Raw genomic sequence first — 20637 nt, forward strand, 5'->3', positions numbered from 1 at the left:
CCGCGGGGTGTGATAGATGGGGAAACTAACACAAGAAATCAATCGCTTTTTCAAGGTTAAGGCCCAGCGTGGTCATGGACAAAGAAGTCAGAATTCTGACCTTACAGTTTCACTAGCCACTGTCTGTTTCACCAGCTATACCTTACTGCAATACTGCTATGAGTACTTGTGCCCCCATCTTCATGTTCACTTCCTATTAGTAAGAGATGAGTTTGATACTTTGGCTTTAATTAAATAAATGACAGTGTAGTACAGCTTTGTTTTCGTATTTTTTGGTATATCATCATTTTTCACAGATAGGAGAAACCTATCATTTAAAAAAAAATCTTTTCTTTTTTTTGGGCGCACTTTGTGTGGCTTATGGGATCTTTGTTCCTCAACCAAGGATTGAACCGGCACCCTCTGCATTGGAAGCAGAGTCTTAACCACTGGACCACCAGGGAAGCCCCAGAAACCTTTCATTTTAATAGCCATACAATATTGCAGGGTGAAACTGCCATCCTTCTCTCTTCTCCTCTTCTTGGGGATGATGAAGATGAGGTGAGCAGAATTTTGCAGGTTAAGTTTGCAGTGGAACTTCTTTTCCCTGGAGAACTTGTGTACATCCCCTTTTTTCACTCCTTTCACTTTCCCCAGGGGGCATGATTTGACCCCAGCAGATGTTCATTTAAATATTTAATGAAATTGAGAAGAGGCAAGGGCTGCCATGAACAGTTGTGCAAGTGTGTGTTCATGACCCAGGAACACTGTTCACATTGTGTTTGTAAAAAGTAGGAGTTGGACAGTTTATAGTATAGGTGGCCCTATACCAGGGGCTCTGGGAAGTGGCATTGTTTTGGTAAGGGGACAGCCATGGAACTTTGGAAGAGGAGGTAATTTATATAAATAGTCAGACATGAATGCCAAACTTTACCCTTCCAGTAAGATAGGTTTAAAATTGAACCAATTGTTATACTTAAAACTTCTTAGACTTAAAATGCCTTACACATGGGATTTCTGCAGTGTGATCAAGTTTTGACATTGGCTTTTGTAAGCCCTTTTTAACTGATTATATTCTTAAAAATTGGGTGAGTATATATTAGTCATCATAGGCTTACTGCAATAATAAGCAAGCCTGTAATATCAGTGGCCAAACACAATAAAGGTTGATTTTTCTCCCATGTCACTCACATCCAGTGTGAGTTGCAGCAGGTGTGAGCTCTGTACCACACAGTCATCCCAGGGTCCAGGTCTTTGAATCTGATGGCTCCCGATTCATCCTCTGTGACCTCAGAGTCCTTTACTGGCTCCTCTGTCTGGAACCATCAAATGAGAGAGGAAATGTGCAGGTGACTTAGGGGGGGCATCACTCACCTCCACCCACATGCCATTGTCCAGAGCTCTCTCAGTTGGCCCTACCCATCTGCAAGGATAGCTGGGAAATGTGGTCTCTCTCTGTGCCCAGGTGGGAAGGGCTCTGGGGATCAGAGAGATGTGTGAATCAATATTGCAAGGCTGACCTTTTTTCTCTATTTTGTTTCTTCTCCAGGAGACTTCTTGGCATCATCACGAAAAAAGATGTTCTGAGACATATGGCCCAGATGGCAAACCAGGACCCTGAATCCATCATGTTTAATTAGAAACAAGATGGTAGTTTCTTTGAGAAAAATACAACTGTATCATTAGAAAGAAATAAACAAATGATAGTTATTATCCTAATGAACTGTCATGCACTGGGAGCAGTGGAAACAAAAGCTTTGTTTGAAAGGAAGGGGAAAAGAATGAAACTTAAAAAAATATACATCTATGAGTAGGCATTTTATAGCTTTAACCCCTTATGAGTTTCAAGCTGTGTTGTGAGTTTAGTAACTGCTGTGGGGGCATGTGGGTGGGGGTAAATGATGTGGTTTGTACAAGGATCTGGAACACAATTGCTGAGTCAAGAAACATTTGCCCCTTCTGTTGCAGGCTGGTGTTGGTAAAGCTTTGAATGTGAAAGGCCAAGGGGTATTGGCATGTCAGTGTCCTTATTTATTGGTTCCTGAGGTTTGGCTGCTATGTTACTGAATCAGACTAAAGATATTTGCACTTACTTTGTTGGAAAAGAAAAAGAAATTAAATGTGAACATAGCGAAAGCTGCAAGTATGCTAGTGGGTTCACTTGTGACCAGCCATTGCTGGCTCCTGTTCTCAGCCTGTTTTGTTGCTTATCCCTCAGTTTCTGAACCAAGATTGGGTCTTCTGCCATGTTGAGTATGAAGAAAACATTTCTCTCTGCAAGACCAGCACCTGGGGGTGCATGATGAACTTTTGAGCATTTGGTGCTGCGCTGTTTCGTGCCACAGAAAGATTTGTCCTTATTTTGAGGGTATACATACCCATCATTGATTTGCATCTCCATTGCATCTGCTTCATTTATTGCTGTTGCCTGTGCATTCTTAAATATTGATCAGTCTAGCGCTTTCCAAGGGCCATGTCCTATATTCTGCCAGCTTGCCATAGTGACTTAAATTTCCAAATAGCATATACAAGTGTCAAAATAGACTACCCAGTGTTAGTGCTTATTTTTCTCCTCAGATCTTATTAAATACGGCTGCCGAGAGGGTGAGGCAGATGAGTTCTCAGTGGGAACTCCTCCAAATGGATTGTAAGAGAAATACTAAATTGATTCTAAATCTGTTCCATTCTCCTCTCTGTAGGATGCAAAACATCCAGCTTTAATGTATAAGCATGCACTTTCATATTAGCAATCAGAGCACAGGAGGACAGAGTTAAATTTGAGACAGCCAATTTGAGCATCTTTGAGTTGAACGTAATGATACATTTATTCTTTTAGTCAGGACTTCGGTCGTGTCTGTGGGAAAGAATTAAGCTATGTTTCTTAGGTCCACTGGGTGACCTCGGTAAGATTGATGCCCCTTGTCCTTTCCCTTTTGTCTTTGTTCTTTCCTTTTCCCTGAGTCATCCTCATCCTTTTCAGTCTCATCATTGGCTTTTGATGTATCAGGTGTGCATTTGGCTGCAAATAATAGAAAACACACAGTGAAGAGTGGACTAAGAAACCTGGAGGTGGGCTCCCAGGACTGTTTCCACGGTATCCTTGATGACTTGTGGCCTTTGGTACTTTTTCTCCACATCCTTACCCCTTACCCGTTGGCTTCCTACCTCGTAGTCACAAGATGGTCACTGACCTGCCAGGTCTGATAACTGCTCTCTAAGCTGGAAGAGGAATGAAGACGCAGGTGACAAGGTGTATTGTGTGTGTGTGTGTGTGGGGGGGGCACACAGAGCTTTCCTAGAGATAATTGGCTTACCTCCATTGGCTGAAATTCTGGTCCCCCCCCATTGCACATGAGTCTGGGAAGGAGAGTATTTAGCTGTGTAGGCATGTTGCACTCAATGAGATTGAAACTCTCTGAATAAGGAAAGGGGATTGGCCCTTGGGAGGGGATGGTGTCTGCTCTATTGGATGCTGTCATTGTATGTTTGTCATTGTTCTCCCTGCCATCTTCCCACTCTGTCTTGCTGACGTCAGTCACTCTCCTGTGACCTTACTGCCCCCTCCCCTCTTGGATTTGACCTGGCACTCCCAATTAGAAGCCATTCTTTCTTAGCCCTAATAAAAAATGTTTATTCTGGAGAGAAACCCAACTATAAGAGGGTTTTGGTGAAACTTCTGGTAGATACAAGAAAATATACTGATGGGTTTAACCTGATTGAAAACTTAAAGGAGTTGAAGTCAGATCCCGCTGACAAAAGTATGGAATATGTGTCTGTAATTAACTGGCCTCCTTCCAAATAATAGCAGATAGCCACTTCAGTGTGGGACGGTCAGTCTGTGGTAGTAGAATATAATCTTAGGTCCTATAAGAGAATGACATTTGTGGTCGCACTCACAGGACCTACGTGGGTCATAATGTTTTGTTGCTGTTGAGGTTTCTGTGGAACAGTGCGAGTGAAGCTGGATTCTCCTGGGCTTTCAGTCCTCAAAAGTCTTAATGTAGTTCCCCTCTTAATCCCGTATAGGCTCTTCAAAGAGTTTTAGTCATAGCCTGGATTTATATAATCCAGGACACCCTGTTAGCTGAAACCTGGAGCTTCAGAAGGGAACACAAAACAGTGAACAGACAGCCAAAGTTCAGTAAAACCACAGAATGCCCCCTCCTCCAGCTGAGGCCTGGGAAGAGGAGAGGAGAGGAGAGGAGGAGGGAGTTGACTCTGGGCTGAGGTCAACCATGGTCATGTCCTCTCCCCCAGTCCTTAGCTTAGAGTCAACTGGGGCTCAGAGGGCCAGCACTAGACAGCCAGGTCAGGGCTGGGATGGGGCCCTTGTAGCGCCACTGCCAGAGCCAACTGCTTGGCTCCCCTGGAGCCCTGACCAGCCATTGACCCCGGCCTCAGACAGACTCACAGGGAACATGCCGCTGGGCCCTCTGTTGCATGTGGATGGGGATTCTGAAGTGCGCTGTATCCGCGTGTAGAACTTCGTCCACTTTACCTGGTGATCTGGTGAACGAGATGAGTAGATCTGGAACTCTGACTCACGTTGAATACTGTTTTTGTTTCTTTTTCCAGAACCAAAGTTTGTAGACATTTGTAGAACTTTCTGGGTTCTCTCTGAATAGATTTTTTTATGTGAATAAAATATAAATATGTAATGGAAAAGGAGTTCCGTAATGAGGCACATTGACCTACTTCTTGCTGTCTTTTTCTATCACTGAAGGAATGTGTTGTAGAAGGACAGATGGCAAATAAAGAGCATCCTGAATGTGACATGTGGATTTCTTGTGTTTTTCAGCACATCCCCTGGGAATGCCCATGTGCATATGGCTTTTACGGAAAGGCAAGTGTGCTAGAAGCAAATCCATATTCAGTGTTTGCTGTGGCAATCTCATAGTTCTCTATTTGAAATTTCTAGATGACTTGATAAAGGAGAGGACATGTCAATAGGTTTTTTTTTGTTGTTTGTTTGTTTGTTTTTGGGCTCTAATAAGTCACAGAAACTGAAAAAAATTTCCAGCAGTTTGTTTCACTTAGGTGAGAACCGTTTCCTTTAAATTATCAACACATGCAAAATCTGTTCAGCATTCATTGTATTCATTATTCCGATGCTGAGCTAGAAAAGGTGAGAAACTCAAGGAGGAGAACTATTGAATTTCAAGTAATTGTAATATTATGTCTTCATTTTCATTTCATGTGGACAGTGTTTTATTAGACTCTGCTTCTAACCTTTGAAATGGTTGACATGAGGAGGGAGCTTGTCCCTGTCTACATTGAGGAACATGAACCAGACTCCATTTTCACTGACGTGGGTCTCACTATTTATTTGCAGTTCTAGTTGTGCTGGGAAAGAAATACATTCACGTTTGGTGTTGGAATGATGACATAGCAATGTGTTGTTTTTTTTTTTAATTATTGTAACACTCTGTATAAACATTGGCAAATTACTAAACATTGTATGTTTGAACTCTGTATTTTTATTTTTTATTTTTTTGAACTCTGTATTTTTAAAGAAACTTTTTATTTTTTTAAATTTTATTAGAGTATAATTGATTGACAGTGTTGTGTTAGTTTCAGGTATACAGCGAAGTGATTCAGTTATACACACGTTCATTCTTTTTTAGATTCTTTGCCCTTGTGGATTATGACAGAGTGTTGAGTAGATGAGTTCCCTGTGCTAAAAAGAAGCTCCTTGTTGGTTATCTACTTTATATATATTAGTGTGTGTATAGCTTAATCCAAAACTCCTAATTTATCCCTCCCCTCACCTTTTCCCTTTGGTAACTATAAATTTGTTTTCAAAATCTGAGTCTGTTTCTGTTTTGTAAGTATGTTCATTTGTATCTTTTTTAAAATTAGATTCCAGGTATGCGTGATACCATGTATTTCTCTTCTGTCTGACTGACTTCGGTCAGTACAACAATGTTTAGGTCTATCATGTTGTTGTAAATGGCATTATTTCATTCTTTTTTTATGGCTGAGTAATATGCCATTGTATTATTTCTTTATCTATTCCATCTTCTTTCCATCTTCTTTATCCATTCCTCTGTCAGTGGACATTTAGGTTGCTTCCATGTCCTGGCTATTACAAATAGTGTTGCAATGAACATTGAGGTGCATTTATCTTTTCAAAGTATGTTTTTCTCTGGATATATGCCCAGAAGTGGGGTTGCTAGATCATATATGTTCAATTTTTAGTTTTTTAAGGTACCTTCATACTGTTCTCCATAGTGGTTGTATCAGTTTACATTCCCACAAACAGTGCAGGAGGGTTTTTGAAAAATGAAATGAGCATGAGTCCTCAAGCAGCATGTTGTAAAATGGAAGAGAGGCTGCGATATCCCAGCCTGTTGCTACCCTGGAGAACCTTCAAAACCTGATTCTGGTGACTGTGGAAGTGCCTGGCAAGGTTAAAGATCCATTCTTAAGATTGTCGTGCGAGATTGGGACTTGAGCTTGGCTCAGCTTTTAAATCCCTTGTTCTTAGCCTGGTGGGTTTGAATTTCATCCTTCCTGACCAGTTTTGTATTTTGAAATGGTCAACTTTACAGAAAATTTGAAAAAAAAAAAAAAAAAAGCACCAAGAATGCTCATGTATCTTTGACCTGGAAGAGGCAGTGAGGGGAGCCCCCTTCGACAGGGACAGCTTAGGAGGATCACCCTCAGCAGGGTGGCCCACACGAGCAACTGTCCTTCATAAAGCAGGCCTGGGGTGATATCAAGGGCCACCAGCGGTGAGTAGCTACAGGGTATGGAGCCTGGGGAGGCAGTGGAGGTTTTAAAGTTGGTTTTGTTTTTCCTGTCAGGGAGGAGGAGATGAAGGAGATGCTTCTCCATCATGGAAGGCCAGGGAAAGATACAGAATTCAGAGGAAGGATGTGATTGGATTTGCCTGGTACACAAACCATTCTGGCTGTTCTATAGCAAGCCCAGAAGCTATTGCAAATAGGTGAGCTGGGATAGAGGCTTGTCCCAGAGAGGTTCTTGAATTTTGGTTGTATTTCCAAGGCAGGACCAGCAGATTTATTGTGGGATGGATATGAAATGGTACAGCTAGGTCACCATCTACTGAGGTGGGCTAGTAGCGGTGAATAGCTCCATTTTGGAAGTGCTACACTGGAGATACCTGTTGGACATTCCAGTCCAGAGTTCAGGGGAATCATTAGAGTTGGAGATGGAAATCAAGCCATTGGCATATCTGTGATATTAAAGCCATGCCTGGAAGTTCCTGTGGTCTAGTGTTGTCCCACTTCATGGGAAATAGATGGGGAAACAGTGGAAACAGTGTCAGACTTTATTTTTGGGGGCCCCAGAATCACTGCAGATGGTGATTGCAGCCATGAAATTAAAAGACGCTTCCTCCTTGGAAGAAAAGTTATGACCAACCTAGATAGCACATTGAAAAGCAGAGACATTACTTTGCCAACAAAGGTCTGTCTAGTTAAGGCTATGGTTTTTCCAGTGGTCATGTATGGATGTGAGAGTTAGACTGTGAAGAAAGCTGAGTGCTGAAGAATTGATGCTTTTGAACTGTGGTGTTGAAGAAGACTCTTGAGAGTCCCTTGGACTGCAAGGAGATCCAACCAGTTCATTCTAATGGAGATCAGTCCTGGGTGTTCTTTGGAAAGACTGATGCTGAAGCTGAAACTCCAGTACTTTGGCCACCTCATACGAAGAGTTGACTCATTGGAAAAGACCCTGATGTTGGGAGTGATTGGGGGCAGGAGGAAAAGGGGACGACAGAGGATGAGATGGGTGGATGGCATCACCAATTCGATGGAGGTGAGTTTGAGTGAACTCCGGGAGTTGGTGATGGACAGGGAAGGCCCGGCGTGCTGCGATTCATGGGGTCGCAAAGAGTCAGATACGACTGAGCAACTGAACTGAACTGAACTGAGTGGTGTCTGAAGAGCAAAAAGAACCAACATTCTAACAGAATTTCAGCATTGGGTTTTCAGGGAGTCATGCTGACTTAGATGCCTGTAGAACTGCCCTTGAATTCCAGCTCTGTAGCTTCTTGGGTGTGTGACATTGTTAAAGAATCATACCTCTCTGAGCCTGGGTTTCCCCATTACTGTAGAGTAGGTCAGTGCTCTTCACTAGAGATGTGGTTGTGAGAGTTAATTAGTGTAAAGCACTTGGCCTGGAATAAACCATACAAATGGTAAATGTTATAGCCTTTTCATGTTATGCAGTCCTCCCAGTAAGTTTAACTGGAAGTTACTTTAATTTTGTGTAGTTAATGGACATAAGACATTTTAAGACTGCTAAAAATAAACAAAAATTGAACTAACCAGTTGCCTTTCCCACCAACTCTTTCAGTCATTCCCTCCACCCCCAAAACAAAAATGAAACAAAGCAAACAGAAGAACCAAAATCTCAGCTCTCTTAAGGGATGTTACTGACTTCATCACTGGCCTGGAAGACTGTGTAGGCCTTGAACCAAAACTCTTAAAAATACAAAAGCAGACAGAAACCATCAATTTCCAGAATCTCCACCTCTTAGCCTTTCCACCCCATTCTTTGCCTTCCCTTCATCGTTGTCCAGTTGCTTAGTCGTGTCCGACTCTTCGCGACCCCATGGACTGCAGCCTTCCAGGCTCCTCTGTCCATGGGGTTTTCCAGGCAAGAGTATTGGAGTGGGGTGCCATTGCCTTCTCCGACTAGACTGTTTAACTTACTTTATTTTCAGACAGTATAAAACCCTATACCCACTACTCTTGCAGACAGAGAAACCTGACTGTGGCATGGTATTAATATAGAAAGATGTCTCATTAGCCTTTTATAGGTTTTGGCTATTTCCCTTCAATGTGCATGCTCAGCCGCATCCAACTCTTGGTGATCCTAGGGACTGTAGCCCGCCAGGCTACTCTGTCCATGGGATTTCCCAGGCAAGAATACTGGAGTGGGTTGCCATTTCCTCCTCCACGGCATCTTCCTGACCTAGGGATTGAACCCGCGTCTCCTGTATTAGCAGATGTGGTCTTTACCACTGAGCCACCTGGGAAGCACTTCCTTCAACATTAAGTAGTTAGAAGCCAGAGCAGGGAGAATGAACTAACAGTTGTCCGAAAGGTGGCAACCCACCAGTTTTAATTCTAGCTCAAGCTAACCGGAATGACCTTGCAAATAAAGTGTCTGGGTCAGGCAGGCTTCTTTCTGGGCTTTCGTGAATCAAGACGGGCAGAGTTTCATGTCCTCCCAGGACTCCATGCTCTGGCTGAGCCCAGGGGAGCCCAGCATGCCTGTTGTTACAGTGCTTCCCCAGTTCACTGGTAGTTAATTGGCTAGAAAGAAGCTACCATCTGGGAAAGCAGGTAGGGAGCATCTATTTCTGGCAGTTCCTCAGCACTGCGTTTCATTAGAGAAACGGCTTTTTCTTTCTGAATGAGCAATAACCAAAGAGCACCTTGTGGGGATTTCCAAACCCCTTTGGTCAGGGTTTGGCTCCCAGAATGAAGGGAGCAATTTCTCTGTGATTCCAGCATTTGTGATGGAACACATATTTCAAAGATTAAACAGCCATCCTCAATCCAAACAGATTCTGTCAGAGAAATTGAAAACACACACGTAAATTTCAGTCCGCAGGCTGCTTGACAGGTTGAGTCCCAGGGCTGCTGCTGCAAGTAGAACATCTTTCCTCCCTCCCTTCCTACTGCGTGGCTCCATGTTCATTTCATGCCTCAGGCTTGCCCCCAGGGCTCCCTGACTTGTGTCCTGCCAGGGATTCTGAACCAAGTGGAAATTGGTGCTAGCTCCCTTCCGATGATTTCTTTTTCTGACATTTCTCAAACTTCTGTCGGTCCACAGAGAGACCTGAGCCTTTCTAGGACTGGCTGTGGGTGGTTTACATCATCACCAAGGAACTCTCCAGGGAGTTGCCCAGCACCGAGTTTTTGCTCCATGGAGTGCTGAGTCACTTCAGTTGTGTCTGACTCTATGACCCCGTGAACTAGCTTGCCAGGCTCCTCTGTCCATGACATTCTCCAGGCAAGAGTACTGGAGTGGGTTACCATGCCTTCCTCCAGGGGATCTTCCCAACCCAGGGATGGAACCCGCACCTTTTACATATCTTTAGCATCAGCAGGCAGGTTCTTTCCCACTAGCGCCACCTGGGAAGCCCTGCTCCATGGAGTAGAGGGTCTCAGAGCAGGTCTGCATGTGGTGGGGTTGCCCTTCCTCAAGTGTTTCCAAGATTCAGTATTTCTGCCGGGTGCCCAAGGGAGAGAGTGGATTCTGTGCTTAACTAAACTGGAAAGTTCTGTCTCATGGGGTTCCCCAGACTAGTCTTAGAGAGTTGTAACTATGGCATCCAGAGTGTCTGTTTTTGTTTCTTTTCAGAATCTCTGTGTGAGTGACCTGGAAGAAGCGAGGCCCCTTTAATGAACTTTAAGCACATTTTCTGTGAGGCAGGGACATTTCCTTATGCTTCATAACCTGTAAGATATCTAGGGATTAGCTGAGTGTAGATCCCACAGCTGGTTAGAAATGAGTTCCAAGTCCCTCCCAGGTCTACTGAGTCAGATCAGCATTTGAACAAGATCCTCAGGGATTTGTGTGCAGAGTTAAGTTTGAGAAGTGCTTCCCACTCCAGTGTTCTTGCCTGGGAAATCCCATTGACAGAGGAGTCTGGTGGGCTACGGTCCATGGGGTCACAGAGTTGGACACGACTTAGCGACTAAACAACAGCCCTAGGTGACAGGTCTCATGAGTTCACTTCCAGCTCTGAGATCCACAGTTCTCCAAGATTCTTTCACTTCCAGGGAAAGAAACAGCGGTGGCTTCAGTGACTGAGGCACTGAAGGAGCCTGTCCAGAGAAACGTGGTGGAGTGAAACTTGGCGTGAGGTCCCTGAATCCCATTTCTCAGTCCCCAGACTTTCCCAGTCACCTCTGTCCTGAGGGTTTCTCAGCCGCAATGCTAGTAGCCTTAGGGGTTCCATCATTCTTGGGGCGGGCCCATGCACTGGAAATTGTCTGACTGCATCCCTGGCCTCTACCCACTAGGTGTCAGTAGCAGCCATCCCCCTGGTTGGGACAACCCCAAATGTCTGGACAGTGCCAAGGTGAATGTGTTGGGGGGAGCAAATCCCACCCCCCCGCCTCCCTACAATTGAATTCTGTAGAAGTGAGCATTGACATTTATGAAGCCCAGACAAAGGGACCATGTTTGGTGGTGTTTAGGTGAGTTTTTCATAAAGCTGGGATAAGGGGAGAAGGGGGAAGTGCCTTGTGTCAGGCAAGGATGGGGTGGGGAGTCCAAGGTCTGGGGACAGGCGTTGCTGTGCCTGGTGGCTTGGGAAGTGCGCCCCCAGCTTTAAACAGAAAACACAGATGAATGGGAGAGGGGCTTCTGCTTTTTTCAAGTTTTTAGAAGTTTTTTATTGATTTGAGTATAGTTGAATTAACAATGTTGTGTTACTTTCAGATGTACAGCAAAGTGATTCGGTTATACATATGCATATATCCATTCTTTTTCAGATTCTTTCCTCATATGGTTATCACAGAATATTGAGCTTCCTGTGCTGTCCAGTAAGTCTTTGTTGCTTTCAAAAAACCTAACATGGGCCACCGGTGAAGGCTATAGTCACCTTACCTGGGCACACAGCTTACACCAGGTAGCAATTGTGAAGCAAGTGACTTGACTTTCAGCCAGTTCTGTCCTTTTCCCTGTCCTCCTTTGCCAGATATCTCCCACTTTCTCCACACACACACACACACACACACACACACACACACACACACGTGCGCGCGCGCGCATGGAGAGAAAACAGCTTTTTGCTCATGACATTTTGTTAGGAAGATACCGAGCTGCTAACTTGAACTTTTTTGTGACTTTACCGTAAGTTGAGAGAGACGGTTGGCAAACTGCAGCCCACAGGCCAGCTCTAGCCTGCCACCTGTCTTTGTAAATAAAGTTTTATTGGCTCACAGCCATGCCCATTCATTGCGAATTGTCTGTGGCTGCTCTCAAGCCACAAAGGCAGAGTTCAGTAGTTGCAGCAGAGACTGTATAGCCTGAAAAGCCTCAAAGATTTACTATTTGGCCCTTTACGGAAAAAGTTGGCCAACTCCTGGCTTAGAGTTAATTAGGGTCACCAAACCACTGGCGAACCACCAAGAGTAATTGAACTTTCTTCCTTGCACTGGGTGGAAAACACAAAGACATGTTTTCAAAACAGAAGCAAGGAGAGGCCTGTGTGTTGGTGGAGCAAGATGAATGTGTTGAAAAGCTTTTCTCTCCTCCAAGAGATTAACTTTTGCCAGAGATATCTGTTCTGACTTAAATATTAATAGAGGTATTGGTAAGCTCAATTAAAATTGAAATGTTTTCTGCAAGGGAAATGTAATAGCTAGCATTTGACTGGTGCTTTGTCACTTATGAAGGTATAATTTTTTTTTTTAATTTTTAAGAGTTAATTTTATTGAAGTATAGTTGATTTGGTGGTGGTTTAGTTGCTAAGTCCTGTCTGACTCTTGCGACCCCATGGACTGTAGCCTGACAGTCTTTGTCCATGGATTCTCCAGGCAAGAATACTGGAGTAGGTTACTATTTCCTTCTCCAAGAGGTTTTCATGACCCAGGAATCGAACCCAGGCCTCCTGGATTGCAGGCAGATTCTTTACTGACTGAGCTACAAAGGAAGCCCATAGTTGTTTTACAATATTGCGTTAATTTCTGCTGTACACCAGTGATTCAGTTTTACATATATACATTCTTTTTCAGATTCTTTTCCATTATGATTTATCACAGGATGTTGAATGTAGCTCCCCATTCTATACAGTAGGACCTTATTGTTTATCCATGCTATACATAGTAGTTTGCACCCACCAATTCCAAACTTCCAGCCCATGCCTCCTGTACCACCTTATCCTTTGCAATCACACAAGTCTGTTCTCTAGTTCTGTGAGTCTGTTTCTGTTTTATAGATAAGTTTATTTGTGTGTGTTTGGGTTTTTTTTTTTAATTTTAGAGTCCACATACAAATTATATCATACGATATTTGTCTTTCTCTTTCTGACTTAACTTTTAGTATGATCATCTCTAGGTTTATCCATGTTGCTGCAAATGGCTATATTTCATTTTTTAAGACTGAATAATATTCTGTTGTGTATGTGTACCACATCTTCTTTATCCATTGTTCTGTTGGTGGACATTTAGGTTGTTTCCATGTCTTGGCTCTTATAAATTATGCTTCTCTGAACATAGGGGTGCATGTATCTCTTTTGGGTTAGAGTTTTGTCTGGGTTTATGCTCAGGAATGGGATTGCTGGATCATATGGTAATTCTGTTTTGGTTTTCTGAGGAACTTCCGTACTGTACTCCATAGTGATGGCACCAACTTACATTCCCACCAACAATGCAGAAGGGTTCTCTTTTCTCCACATCCTCTCCAGCATTTATTGTTTGTAGATTTTTTGATGATGGCCATTCTGACCCACGTGAAGTGGTACCTCATGGTAGTTTTGCTTTGCGTTTCTCTAATAATTGGCGATGATGAGCATCTTTTCATGTGTCTTTGGGCCATCTGTGTATCTACAAAGGGGTTTTAATATTTGTGTTTTTCCCCTCAGTGATTCTATGGGGTAAAAATTACTATCCCTATTGTTTAGAAGACAGAGCTGAGGCCTGGAGAGGTTAAAGCACATGGAAATCACCCAGAGGTTCTGATTCAGTCCATCTTGGGTGGGCCTGGCATTAACTTGATAAATGGCTGCCAGGTATTCTATAGTGTGATCAAGATTGCAAAGTCCTGCCCAAGTTGGCCGAGCTTATTGGGGGCCTGACTAGAGCTCAGACTTGGTTCTTCTTGTTGACTTTCAGTCCAGGAACTTTTCCCTCAATATGACTCAATATCACTTTAACTCAGTCTCTGATTTGAACTGGTTGGTCTAACCCAGTGATTCTCAGAGTGTAGTCCCTGGACCAACAGCATCATGATCCTCCAGCAGTTTGTTAGAAATGCAAATTTTCTGCCCAAGACTGGACCTAGAGAATTGGAAAGTCTGGGGACAGAACCCAGGCATCTGAGTTTTAACAGCTGATTCAGATGCAGGTCTAATTTTAGATCCTCTGGTCAAAGTGATGGGCGAGTTGTGATGGAGGTAAGATGTTAAAACCAGAACATACACGCCCCCTTATCCCCTACTCCCACACACCCACTCCCCCATCCCCCGCACAGGCACTGCGTGTGTGCATGCTAAGTTGCTTCAGTTATGTCCGACTCTTCACAACCCTATGGAGTATAGAATGCCCAGCTACTGTGTCCATGTGATTCTCCAGGCAAGAATACTGAAGTGAGTTGCCACGTTCTCCTCCAGGGCATCTTCCTAATCCAGGGATCAAACCAATGTCTCTTATGTCTCCTGCACTGGCAGATGGGTTCTTTACCACTAGCAACACATGGGAACAGGCACTGCCTCTGGGAAATTAGCTGAGGGTGTGGCCAGGCAAAATGAGTATGAGAAGGGATGTAATAAGAATCTATGGGCGTTTGGGGAACTAGGAAAACACCAGGACGATGAAAAGTGAAAAAAGGTCTCACCATTGTCCTGGGTGGAGCCTCTGCTAAGTTAATGTTATTGTGAGCAACCCTGAAGGTGTCCGCAAGAATCCTTGCATTCTTTTAATGTGCTGGCAAGTCAGAGGGTGTTCTGCTTTTTTTTTTTTTTAAGTTTTGGGGTTTTTCTGAATCAAGCACTTTGTGGAGATGAGCATTCTTACGTGATTACAACGAGCCCACTTCTCCTTGGATCCAAAGTCACATTCCTTGCTTCAATTTCAGCCCAGGTGCTCCTTTTTATTTTTATTTTTTTATTTTTTTTTTAGGTGCTCCTTTTTAATTGCACTTCATATTCAAGTGTGCAGCTACCCCCTTCCTGGAGAGGGCTGGCCCCCTAATCACTCCAGTTCTTTGGTTCCTGCAGCTGGGACTTCAAAGGCCCCAGAAGTCATATTGTAATGTGAGCTCCAAAATGGAGAGGCATCGTCAGTCAAGGCTTATCAAGGGGAAGGGACACCTTGGTGTGGCACGGGTGGGGGGTGAAGAGTCCAGCATCACCCTGTCCCTCTTGAAGCCTCCCCTTCTCCAAAGCATCAACATTCCTGATCTGAAAAACCTCACCAAGACGTACGGAATTCAGGGCTATGCGCTGATGCCCCAGATCAAGGAGACAGACATTCATGCCCTGGGAAAGAATGTTTGTTTCAACCAAATGTTCACAGAACCAGCTGCCAACAGGAGAAGAAAAGCAGAGAGAGGGGGACTCCCGCAGACTGACATGGGAAAGTATAAACAGTGATTACAGACTCCGAGAAAGGGCTGTTGTTGGGTGAAATCACATCATCTGATTTGGGTTTTTGCTTTGCAATTACTGGACCTACAGAATGAAACTGCAGTGCATATGCTGTTTCCAGGATGGGTGGGACCGTGTGAGCTCATGATGGTTTCAAGTCTGCACTTTGACATTCAAGTTGGACCCTGAAAGTTAACAAGAGCAGGCCTCGCTTTATGGGGTACCTTCATTTTAAGTTCCAAAGTACAGTATCTAGAAGCAGATGCAATCACTTGTGGTTTTGTTTGATTTTTCAGCCCAGAACTAATACACATAGAGTTTTGATTCTGAAAGTGGGAGTTCTGAAGGTGAAAAACTGAGATTAGCTTTCTTGGTCAAATCTGTGAGTTTCTCAAGGTCAAAGAGTGATGTCTCCAAGATCTTTCTTCAGTGTCACTTCTAGTATTTTGTATATTGATAACCATTACGTGTTTTTGAAGAACAGATAAGTGCTAAAGACCTGTTCCTTACTTGTGACCTTTTAGAATAAATCAAGAAAATAATCCTGGCAGAGTTTTCTAAAGACACAGAGCATTTCCCCAGAAGAGACCCATCTGTCATTGTGTAAAATGTCACATAAAACACTCCATGTCAACAGAAAATGGTAATTGGCTTGGTGTTTCATGGCCTGAGAAGGGCTGCTGGGTTGAGGGATCGTGAACTTGAAAAGAATGATTCTGAAAGTGCAGTCTGAAGAATCTGTGCCCTGGTGTATCTTTGATCAAACTCAACCTACAAAGAAGCGTGGCAGGTTCTAAATTCCACAGAGACCAACAGCTCAGGAAATCCATGCCCATGGCTTTACTGAACATGTCACATCAAAGGGGAAAATTCCCTAGTAACTGGAAAGTTCTTTTGGTGTTTAGTGTTGAGAGAGAATAAAAAAGAGATTAAATTTCAGTATTTCTGGATTTGGTTAATAGATCTTCTCTCTTTTAAATTTAAGAACTTGAAGTAATTCTCTTTACTTAGTAGAAAAATTGGGTTTCCCTGGTAGCTCAGACAGTGAAGAATCTGCCTGCAATGCAGGGGACCTGTGTTCGATCATTGGATTGGGAAGGTCCCCTGGAGAAGGGATGGCTACCCACTCTAGTATTCTTGCCTTGAGAATTCCATGGATAGAGGAGCCTGGCAGGCTACAGTCCATGGGGTCACAAAGAGTCAGACATGACTGAACAACTAAACAGCAGTAGAAAAATCCAAAAGACATGTCTCATAGCTGTGTCTGAAGGGTAATAAAAATAGACCTGTAAGTAGAGCATTGTCATCTTTAGATAAATGGTTCCTGAAGTGGTTTTCAGCCGTGACATTCAGCATGGCTGAAATTGACCAGCACAAATGCTCCCACAGGGAGATGTTGAGTTTGTGGGCAAATCCTGACACCATTTGCACCCTGGTTAATTTTGGGGGGATTCAAGGAGACTGAGACAAAATGTTGGGGAATGATATTGAAAGAATAAGTATACTAATTTATAGTTTTTAAGAATAGATACTGTGCATAGATGAATACTTCATATTATTAACAAACTGCTTGGACCCCATGTCATAGCTGTTGACACATAGCTGTGTTGGGGGATATCTGCACATCCCTCCTGGCATGACCACAAAGGTTGCTCATGGGGTCCCATCTTGTTCTTGGAAGAATCCATTCCTACTTAAGGCTTACCCAAAGACAAAAGCCAGTGTCTGAAAGTTTCAGTTCTCAACTGTAAAAGATGTTAGTCCATTTCTATCCATATAAACTTGTTGAGCATGGTGTCTGACACATGAATGCTAAAAATAAGATTGTGGCAGAGACAGCTGATGCCCATTAAATCCATATTCTCTTCTGGGCACACAGCTTAGACTACACTTCCCAGCATCCTTTGCAGTTAGATGTGGCCATGTACTAGTTCTAGCCAATGGAATATGGGCAGAAGTGAGGTCCAGAAAAATGTCCCATGTGTTATCCTCTACAGGTTTCTACTCTGCTGGGGTGGAATGGAGATGACCTGAGATGACCTTGGAAGCTATTGAATGACCATGAAAGAGAACTCCCAGCTCCCTATTTACTGGCCCAGCAATGACACATGACTGAGAAACAAAGCTCTGTTATGTTCGGTCATTTTCCACTTTGGGGGTCACTCTGATAAGACAAATAGCCCAACTGAACTATGCAGTTATTGCAGTTATAAATTCCTAGAAAAGTGGGCAGTGACGTGATAAAGTCAGCTTGTACCGCTCACAAGAACCATGGTTTAATTTGTAGGAATTTTGCCAGCAGGTTGATGTCACATTCCTAGCTTGAAATCAGCCATGGTGGGAAAATTACACCCCAGAGATTGGCGGGTACCACAAGCTAGCCATTTTTTGGTGGTGGTGGGGGGCTCCTTTGGAGAACATTTATCAGAACACAGCTGACTGGGGATATATCTTTTTCCTCTTTATCTCATTCAGAACCTCATAATGTAGTGTGTTGTGTATGTGTATGACTTAGAAGTGTGTGTGGTTGTGAATCAAGGTCAGCTTTGAATAACTCAACAGAGGAGACATCCTGAAAGGATGCAAGCTGGGCCCAGTTGTTTAGTTGCTCAGTTGTGTCCAATTCTTTGTGACCCCATGGACTGTAGCCCACCAGACTCCTCTGTCCATCAGATTCTCCAGGCAAGAATACTGGAGTGGGTTGCCATTTCCTCCTCCAGGAGATCTTTGTGACCCAGGGATGAAACCCAGACCTCCTGCACTGCAGGCAGATTCTTTGCCTCTTGAGCCACCAGGGAAACCTTTTGAGATAAGGGCTACATTTTTATGTCTGGGGTCTTTAGGACTTTCAGGCCTTTTGTTGCACCCTCCCTCCCCACTTTATCTGGTTGTCACTGGTCCACCTGGCCCGGGACTGTCTTCTGAAGCACGCTGATTCTACTGTCACTCAAGCACTGGGTAATGACAGGCACCAGGGAAAGTGTCGTTTGCCTTGCGCTCCCGTGAGGGCTGATGCCTCCCTGTGAGGGAGGACAGAGGGGGCTCAGTCTGGATTCTTCTACCAGCAGATCCCAAGATAAGGACTCAAGGACAAGTGATTTGTTTGGAAGGTGATGCTGGGAAACAGCATAAAAGAACAGGAAGAGGTGAGGCAGAGAGGGAGAGGCGGCCAGTGAAGGGTGTGTTATCCAGCAAGTTGCCTCTGTGGGCAGCTGGAGACGTGAGTGACAGTGCAGACCACACACCCCAGAGATCTCGCTGCAGAGGGGCAAGGACTGGGGTATCTGTCAGCTCTTTCTGGCCATCGACATGTTGAGGATGCCCGGAACCTGTCCAGATAGCCAGCTTGCCTCTGTTCTTTCCCCAGCTGGCCCCTGAGAATCTCCCTACTCTTTGCTTTATCAGAGGTGAGCCAACTCCCTTATTTTGACCTCTCTGTCTAGACTTGGTGTGTTTTCTCTTGGCTGCCCTTGACCATGACTTTGATCATATATGCACCCTGACCTCTGTATGCATTCAGTCCCTTCAGTGCCTTCATGTATAAAAGAATGATCAAAACAATGATTTGAATTACACTCTTAAAAATGACAGAACTGGGGAGTTCTCTTACAATCTACCATAATTATGGTCATCTCGGATTAGATATGTATGTCATTAGAATTTCTGCACTCTGGTAGATACAAAAATTGTCCCTCAAATATGTCCACATTATAGTCCTTAGAACATATGAATATTTTTTACCCTCTATGGGAAAAAGGACTTTACAGGTGTGATTCATTTAAGGACCTTGAGATGCAGAGATGATCCTGGATTTTCTGAGTGGGCTCGTAAAGGCTCTTATAAGGGGGAGACAGGAATGTCACAGTCAGAGAGGGTGATACATGATGGAAGCAGATTAGAGTTATGCATGACCAGAAGCTAAGGAATGTGGGCAGCCCTTAGAAGGTAGAAAATACAAGGAATACCATAAGACCCATGTGGATTTCTGCTGTATAGAACTATAAGATAATATGCTTATGTTGCTCTGTTTGTGATAATATGTGACAACACCAAGAGGAAACTAATATACCCACATGTGCTCAGTTGCTCAGTCATTTCTGACTCTGCAATCCCATGGACTGTAGCCCATGAGGCTCCTCTGTCCATGGGATTTCCCTGGCAAGAATACTGGAGTGGGTTGCCATTTCCTTATTCCGGGGATCTTCTTGATCCAGAGATCAAACCTGCGCCTCCTGTATTGGCAGGCAGACTCTACCACTGAGCCACCTGCAAGGCCAATATACCCACATAGTCAAGTTTTTAAAATCATAAATTCTTAAATCGCCTTTGAGAATCCAACATAATTGTGATGTTGGGGCATCTATTTTCAGTTATTTTTCAGAATCTGCTTTGTGGGTTAACTGTGATGAAATCAAGGTCAGGGTTGGCGTGTCTTAGATCTGCTATCACTCGTCGGCTGGGGCTTCTCAGAGCAGAGCCCCTGACCTTGCACGCAGGTAAGTTAGCTGTTGCCAGGAGGGAAATTGCCTGGTGATGGTGGCTGCTGATTGCTGTCCAGGTGTTTCTGGATTAACTGCTGCTTTTGATTACCTGAACTATTTGTGGATAATCCCTCATCCAGATAATTGAAAATTCTCTGCCCAAACACTTTGGCTGCTTGGAATCCAGTGTTTTTTTTTTTTTTTTTTCAGCTCTGAGCCTCTTGTATGGTCTTCCAAGAAACAGTAACTTTTATGTTCTCACCAAACTGGTTGGCTAATTCAGGAATGGGCTTCATTCTAATTAATAATCGCAAGTATTTCCTTAACACTTGACCCGTCAAGCTTCAGGTTGAGCACTTTTTAAGATCATTACATTTTTGACAGCTCAATCTGAGCTGAGTCCCCTATGGCTGCCCCCACTTGCATAGACTGTACAGACGAGGATGTGGGGCTCTGGGTAACTCACTTGACTAGCGCATGGCAGAACCCACCTCCAAAAGCAGGTGGCTTGATTCTCAAGCCCACACTTCTAACCAGCACTGATACTGTATGTCACCCTCTTTTTGGAAATGGCTCGAGTTTGTTCTTGGCAATAGAGAAGTCAGCATCTCGCCTTAGCTAGTGGTGGAACAGGCCATGAGTCAGTCAAGGCAGCCTTTTGGGAACTGTTTCACTGGCTCCCAGAGATGTGTTTTTGTGAAGGGAGGGGGCTCCTGGGGTTTGATGGATGTTGGATTTCACCTTCCACCTCGCCAAGAAGTGAAGTTTCCAGGTCTCTTGATGTTTTGTGATCAAAAAGGGGTTAAAAAGTATTCTAGAGTCCAATGGTGATTCACAGAGAATGTCTGAGCAACAAAAGAAGCACTGTGCTGCTCATTCCGC

At 43.9% G+C, this 20637-nt stretch overlaps 1 protein-coding gene and 1 long non-coding RNA gene across 5 annotated transcripts in view; both read left to right on the forward strand.

The window, feature by feature from the left end:
* The window catches only part of CLCN4 (chloride voltage-gated channel 4), a 73040-nt gene extending 67252 nt beyond the window's left edge, over nucleotides 1–5788 (forward strand). For all 4 annotated transcript variants that reach the window (XM_060407613.1, XM_004021898.5, XM_027963633.3 and 1 more), the window contains one exon: nucleotides 1529–5788. In XM_060407613.1, the coding sequence (XP_060263596.1) occupies nucleotides 1529–1619 (91 nt within the window). In that variant the 3' untranslated portion in view covers nucleotides 1620–5788. The remainder of the gene's footprint in view (nucleotides 1–1528) is intronic.
* A 2802-nt stretch (nucleotides 5789–8590) lies between these two features.
* LOC132658774 (uncharacterized) lies at nucleotides 8591–15915 on the forward strand. The gene is made up of 2 exons (XR_009598784.1): nucleotides 8591–14768; nucleotides 14808–15915. It is a non-coding gene; the product is annotated as an uncharacterized LOC132658774 (long non-coding RNA).
* Nucleotides 15916–20637: the final 4722 nt, after the last annotated feature.

This window comes from Ovis aries, chromosome X (assembly GCF_016772045.2).
Source record: "Ovis aries strain OAR_USU_Benz2616 breed Rambouillet chromosome X, ARS-UI_Ramb_v3.0, whole genome shotgun sequence".
NCBI classification, from domain to species: Eukaryota; Metazoa; Chordata; class Mammalia; order Artiodactyla; family Bovidae; genus Ovis; species Ovis aries.